This window comes from Bremia lactucae (genome assembly GCF_004359215.1).
Source record: "Bremia lactucae strain SF5 chromosome Unknown BlacSF5_NotPlaced_183_SHOA01000117.1_1171385bp, whole genome shotgun sequence".
In the NCBI taxonomy this organism is placed as follows: Eukaryota; Oomycota; class Peronosporomycetes; order Peronosporales; family Peronosporaceae; genus Bremia; species Bremia lactucae.
The window spans coordinates 228,233-235,379 of record NW_027152196.1 but is presented as its reverse complement, the minus strand read 5'-3'; the positions used below and the strand labels follow the sequence as shown (position 1 = coordinate 235,379).

At 43.0% G+C, this 7,147-nt stretch overlaps 1 protein-coding gene across 1 annotated transcript; it reads right to left on the bottom strand.

Annotated features, from left to right (window-relative positions):
- Positions 1–4,837: 4,837 nt before the first annotated feature.
- On the bottom strand, positions 4,838–5,773 carry CCR75_001500 (uncharacterized protein; the record flags this gene model as incomplete). Its single annotated transcript, XM_067959603.1, has 1 exon — positions 4,838–5,773. One exon carries the CDS (start codon positions 5,771–5,773, stop codon positions 4,838–4,840), a length of 936 nt encoding a protein of 311 aa, XP_067815622.1.
- Positions 5,774–7,147: the final 1,374 nt, after the last annotated feature.

The window sequence follows — 7,147 nt, the reverse complement described above, 5'->3', positions numbered from 1 at the left end:
GTCTTAGACATACCATCCCAGATTTCGTCTTTTTTAGGTATCAGCATTTGAGCCGGTACCGTTGCAGCATTTAGTTTGTTGAATGCGTGCACTATCCGCCACTCTCCTGTGGCCTTTCGCACACACAAAGATCGGCGAGCTATGGGGGAGGTTGACTCACTTACATGGTTCGCTTTTAATCGATCGATAAAAATTTAGCGATCGCAAGTGCTTATTCACGAGGCAGTGGCCACTGCTTCATTACACAGAACTTCGAGCTCGATTTTAGCTCGATCTCATGTCGAGTGCCTTTATCCTTAGGCAACTCGCAAGGAACTGTTCCAGGGAATACATCCCTGAATTCAATCAAATCCTTGTATAAAGGATTTGTCTGAAGTGACTCCATAGATTGATTAGTATATCTCTCAATCCGAGTCTTCCTATCGATTACGCTTTCGTCTTCCAATGAGCTGCCGAGAACTCTTTCGTTCTCTGCATAAATTACCGCTGACCGAATATCGGTTACGTAATCGTCCTCTGTGACGAGTACGCAGATCTGGTTGATTTTACCACCACGCAGATCTCTCAAGAGCCGTTAAGGCTCTAACATTGGTAATTGAGTTATCTCCGGAGTTAACTTCGGAGGCGCATAGAGATCAAGAGTATAAGCGCCTTTTCTTGATCCGTCATTAGCCAAGACATTCAATGTCTCGGTATCTTACTGGGATTTATTCACAGGCTGCCGAGGGAATGATCCCCCGGGATCTTGAAGTCTAGTCACTTCAGCATCACTATTTAAAAGATTTTTTCTCATGTACGTAAGGACATATTCTTTCAACGTCTTCCGACAGTGATTGCGCTATCACCGTCGGGTCGTCTATGGTCGACTTTCCTCTCGACCTAGGATCATCGTGTTGTCCATTTTATCAAACAGTATCTTCTTTGAATGTCGTCGGCTAGGAGTACATTCATTTCATAATCTACTCGACCTATTCGAGTGGTGGACCTTCGGCGCTGCCTGTGCATTTGCACTCTACGTGAGAGAAAACGGTTAAACGATTCCTCACTGTGCTCAGAAGGTGTGTTTTAGTTTTTAGTAGTGCGTGGCATCTTTAAGTAGCGCCCGCCCCAGTCTGTTTGTTTGAATTTATTAGAACTACAGATTAAAAATGACAACACAAAATATTTTAATTATTTCTAAGTATCGCAAAACTAAGAATTATTACTTTAGAGTCGTCTCTAGATCCCTTTTGAGTTTTTGACCCCCCCCCCTAAATCTCATTTGGGAACCGGGTGTGGCTATACCGGTTCCCAAATGAGATTTAGGGGGGTGCCAAAAACCAAAAGGGATCTAAAGACGATTATTTACCTCTGTCATTATGCGAGTAGCGTAATGGTAGCAACTTGTTGATAACTAGATACGTCTTGAAAAACCTGTATGAAGTCTTTCCCAGCTTCAGTACAGGTGTTCCTCGGATAACTTGTCTGCTCATAACTTTAACCTCACGTAACTTATAGGGTATTGGCTCCACCATTACCGTTCTATGGAGTCTAACTTATTACTAATAGGATTGGAAAAAATTTATTACCCAGGAATCCAAGGTAAGTTGCGTATTGGCTGCTGTACGTAGAAAAATTTAAGATCCCGGATGCGCCTATGGAAGGCCCTTTTAAAAAAATTGATAGATCAAGAAGTGTCAAAGTTATTGCTAAGGAGCTTAGCTTTTCAAGCTTGCTGACCTGCTGAACATTGCAATGATTTATCATCATCCAGCTCCTCGTGCGCCACCTTCTCCTCATCTGGATTCAATACATACTCAATTACCATAGGGTTCCTATGGTAATTGAGTAGGGTTCCTCAGTGGTAGTCTTTTTAAGGCTTCATGCAGCTCTAGCTCAATTAGCTGCCCCTCCGCGTTCACCACCTCCGACTGCGGTGCTTCTGCAAAAAGGCCCGTATGCCTAAAGCAGTTTACCACTGCGGTAACTGAAATATCCTCCCATGCCCCATACACCACCGCATTGCTGTTAGCTGTTCAACCTTGTAGATGTTGGCCTCCCCTCGCTCATCACGGTCCACGGCATTCTAAAGGTGAAAGCGCCTGTAATGGCGATTGAATGAGGCAATGATGCTAGCATCCGTGTGCTGATTTTTGATGTGCAGTTTGGTGGAAGGAAAGCGACCTTGATAATCTCTAGCTCCAGTTCTTCCAATCTGTGAGACGGAGCGTTATCTAGCAAGAAAAGAATCTTCCCGCCCTTTCCCTAGCAAGGCTTGGTTAAACTGAATTCCAGGTACACTTGCAATATCACATGAAATACAACTTACCCTCATGTCATTGTCTAGTTTCTTTAGCCACTCTTGAAAGATGATTACAGTCATCCATGTCTTCTCGTTGTACCTGTAAGTGAAACCCCAGCCGTTCTCCTTTCTGCCGCTTGAAACAGCGTGGCATCTTGGATCTCCTAATAAAAAAAGGTTTTAGCTTCTCGGAGCCAACAGCATTGGCGGTAAATGCTATAGTGAAACGCGTCTGAATGCAAAAGAAAGAACCAGAAGATTTTTCTTAGTAAAGTACAGTTTGGATAAGGTAATTAAAATCTAGATATAGCTCACTTTGACCTTCTTTCTACCTTCAATTCTTCCCTGTGAAATTGACTTTTCTGGAACCATGCCGTAGGATAGGCCAAAAAATTAGTATGATTCTCGCATAAGAAATGTTCTTAATGATATGAATCAGACCTGTTTCATCCATGTTATACACGTCTTTGAGCTCATTTCGAGCTACGGGTGCCTTGATTCAGGCAGTGTAGCTTTCATGGCTTCTTGACCTGTGAAGCCACTTTCACCATGAATTCGGATGCAACAAACGTTGTTTCGCTGCTGGAATCTCTGAAGCCATCTATTGGAAAGCTTATCAGCATCCTCAGCCAACCCCAGGCGGTCAGCAAAGCACTTAGCCTTAACCTGAATAATCTTCCTCGTGAAGGCAATGTTTTTCGCCTGGCACTGAAGCACCCAAGTTGCTAGGGCTTCTTCGAGTTTAGGATGCTGTGGCGACACGAGGGCGATTGGCAGCGAGGTCAGCCTCTGTCATGACTTCCAGCTCCTTACACTTCTTCAAGATGCCACTGATACCAGCCATGTAACGGGGCACTACGACTTGTACTGCTTCAGTACAAGTCCACTTCGCACTGCTTCAGTTGCGAGTGGTGCCTTATGTCACTTCACGTACGCTAGTACGTGCACACGAAGACTTCTCTTTAAGACAATTACCTTAAAAAAGGTTAAATGAAAACTGTGTTAATATAATTAAGTTTCTCTTCTTTCTATCTGTTAATGCTTATTCAATTATAAACTAAAACTAAACATGCAATTGAAATCTTATATGTCTCTCTCTCTTTGTTACATTTACAGCTGATTATTCTGTGGGATAAATAGATATAACGGCTTATACCTATTTATGGATAAGATTTCCGAGCATTACTATAAGAAGTAATATTCTCCAAATAATATCTACCTTTTAGATGATATATTAATTAACAACCTTAAGGTAAAATTCTATGTAACAATACACCCCTTACAAGCCATGTAATGTTCTTACTGAACTGGTCTGTAGCCCACGATGCTAGGGCACTCTGGCTCCTTGTGGGTTATGTGATTTGTGCCTGCAGACTTGTAGTCTTTGCGCATTGACGAGGCGCGTCTGGGACATGGACTCGTACGCGGAAGCAGTAGGGGTAAAACCGTGTATTACAGTCAGTAAAGTGAGGTTTAGAAAATATGTTTATTCCTCACGTAACTTATAACCTCATATAACTTATGTTTTCACCCTCTACAGTTGCTAGAAGTTATTCGAGGGACTCCTGTAGCTCGAAAGGCCTGCAAGAAAAGACTTCGCAATATTTGCGTAATCCGTTTTTTAAATAGCAAGATGCTTATTTAACAGAAAAATACCATTGAAAGCCGACAAAAACTGAAACATAAGGAAATAGTGGCTTGCTTGCGCTCATGGTGAGTAAAATAAGAGCACTAAGATTCGCATAATTGAAAGGTAAGCATGCACTTCCGCAAAAGTTGGGAAAAGTAAGTAAAATAAGTTCATCCTCAGCTTGACCTGCAATGACTAACTAACGTGCACGCGCAAGAGCGCACCTCCGACCATGTCGCTTATTTTCAGCTCAACTTTCCCCTCGTGCTCAATTTGCTGCTCTTTCTTTTCGCTCTTTTGTGACTTGCCAATCAAGTGCGAGCGCTCTTGGCTTTATCTCACCTGTTAAAAACATTCATTTAATATCGGCAAATGAAAACACGGTTTCTGATGAAGTCACAACCATTCCACTCTTATGTAGATAATTAGGGTGTGTGGTTACAGCGATTCCCTTATGTAATTTAGGGGGGGGGATGTTCCAATGGCCAAAAGAGCGATCTAAAGACGATTCTTAATGGATTAACTGTTGGTTTTTGCATGCAGTTCATCGGCTTTCTTCTTATTAGTCCACTAAATTTACTTGCTAAGACGTGAACTCTTCATTTAATATTACTTTTATATCAAAAAGCCTTAAGAGGCAAACTTAATAAGCACGTCTCGATAATGCTGGACGTCACAAGCGTCCTTGAATTTATTAAAGTCTCTGGGATTAATCAAGACAAAGAAACATCCACTACTGAAATTTCCACCACTACCATAAACATAGTCTACGAAGGCTGTTGTCAATTTCTCAACGTCTAAACGAATCAATCATTACAGTAATTGGCGTTGGAAATGCTTTACCGAGAAGCACAGTCTATCTAATAGTCTCTAATGATATCCCAGATAAAAGTACAGTAGAGACGTATATCATTGCATCCCGTGCGCTACCGGAGGTCCTTGTACGCTCGTAGGTAGGAGAGGTCAATGGCACCGTCTGTCGACTCCTTTGCGGTCGCCATATTGGGCAACGAAGACGAGTGGTCCACACGTCGTTCGGGGCGAATCCGTCGTGGCGGAACTGTCGCAGAGAGTTCGTGACTTCCATTTGTCTGTACGGCTCGATAGTGGCGTCGCATACGGAGCAACATATGGGCATAGGACGTGCTTCGTCTGCGCTGGTGGTCTTCGTTCGATTCCACTTCCATGTCATGATGGAGATCCATGTGTGTCCCCTGAGGGTGTTGCCACCTATTTGATGCATTCTGCGCCAAGCAAGTTGGTGACGACACTGTCGTTTCCAAAGAAGGAAAAGGCATTGGTAGTGGGCGCTTCATTTCAAGAATATCCGGACCTCTAAAACCTGAGACCGTGTCGTGCGTGGTCGATTGTCGAAGTTTGGCCTTTTTTTTATCAATAGATTTGTTTTGTTGTTTACCGTTTATCGTCGCCTTGGTAAGCTTCTGAAAATCCTGCTGTAAATTCAAAGCATGCGAAGATTCCCGTCTTCTGCCTTTCGCAACGACGGACTCGCGAGTGCTATGTCGATACAATCGACATAATTCTTGATGCTTCATACGCTTTGCGAGCTCTTTTCGTGTCGGTTGCTGATCATAGTGGCTCTGATGTTGTTGTTGTCCTACACTTGAGACGAGATGCTCTAGTTTTAACGCGTCGTCTAGATGTGTTGCGTGGTAGCATACATTCGTAGCGCGATCCCATGATATATCGGGATTCTCTGGCTTCTCGTGCTTTTGAGGTTCGTGCCGCTTTTCCTTGCAAGCCACGCAAATATGCTGGGTAGAGGAGGCGTGGTTCGTTAAGAGTTGCCATCGCAAGGGCATGCGGCCGATCAAAGCGTTGGATGCGACGATCTCTGGCATGAGTGCATCATTTAGGCACTTTAGAGAACGTTAATTAGCTTCCAATGATGGGACGAACAGAACGGAGGTCGAGCGACTCACCTCACCACAAAATGCACAGCACAGGGAGCTACGACTGTAGGAACTCGACATGCAGATGTAGCTTGCTAAATGATAAAGCGACTCGTCTTGAAGAGAGGGCCAGAAAAATCTTCGCAATTGCGTCGGGAACACAATTGATAAGTGAAGCCCAAGCAATGCATAAAGCATTGCGTGGAATGAACACATTCGTGGTTACTAGCGCAGATCCCTATGTACTCTTTTGGCGCAGGTTTTAGGGGACTCAAGACCAGATGTGTACAATAGACAATCGAACCTATCGCATTCCGCCCGTCCCACTGACAGCGAAAATAATGGTTTTGGCTTGAACAGTTAGGATCAAATCTTATAATTTGCTAGGCTCTCTCGAGGCTCAGCGAAAATTACAGACGTTTATATGGTCGACAACCTATTTTCAATGGCAGTAACATTGAGAAAGCGATTCAATTAATTCGTCAATGTACTTACTATCCACATTAATCGACATGTATGGACAGCTGATGATCGGTAAAGAACTAACGGTGGACGTTTTATTAAGAAATCAACCCATGCACTACCTCACTTAATATTATGTCGCTTTAAAGCGTGAAACCCCGACCATGTCACCTCAGAATGTGGCCGGGGTTCAACCAGTATAAGCAAAGCGTTCAATTTACATGTGGATGAAGTATATCTCAGCTGAACAGCTGTGCGCAAGCCCTTTTTTAATGTATTGTGCCCCAATGAGTCCCATCACATGCCGACACAAATCGTTGCGATGATGGAAGTTTCTACAGTGAAGAGAACAACTGCATTAGATTTAAGGAAAAGCAATCGAAGCCATCAAGCTAGGGTCCCATATTGTGTGTCATTGTCGTTAAAATTATAGATTATTACGCATTACGGTGAGTCAAGCGGAGTTTACAGTTTTCGCAGCTGTTGGTGAGTATCGAGTATAGTATCTAATGAGTGGCCAGCATCGAGACAAACCGCCATGCTTGAATGTTAAATATATGGGAGCTAAGCAAGTTCTTTGCTTAATAGTATGCTAGCGCACTGGCAATAAATAAAGTATAAGCGTACCTTTGGCTTAAGCTATTAAATGACATCTTGTTTTTGTCGCTTTTTAAGGCTGTTGAGAGAAAAATTAGGAATGCGCGAGATGGGCATTGCCATTTTTGCTAATAAGACTTTCACAATTCAAACCCTTACTTTTAGGTGTTAGTTAACTTCACGTGATGACGATAAAATTAGCTCTGTTTTCTGCTAGCAATTCTCGTGTTTGCTTTTTTAAGACTCGACTTGTATGTCAGCCTA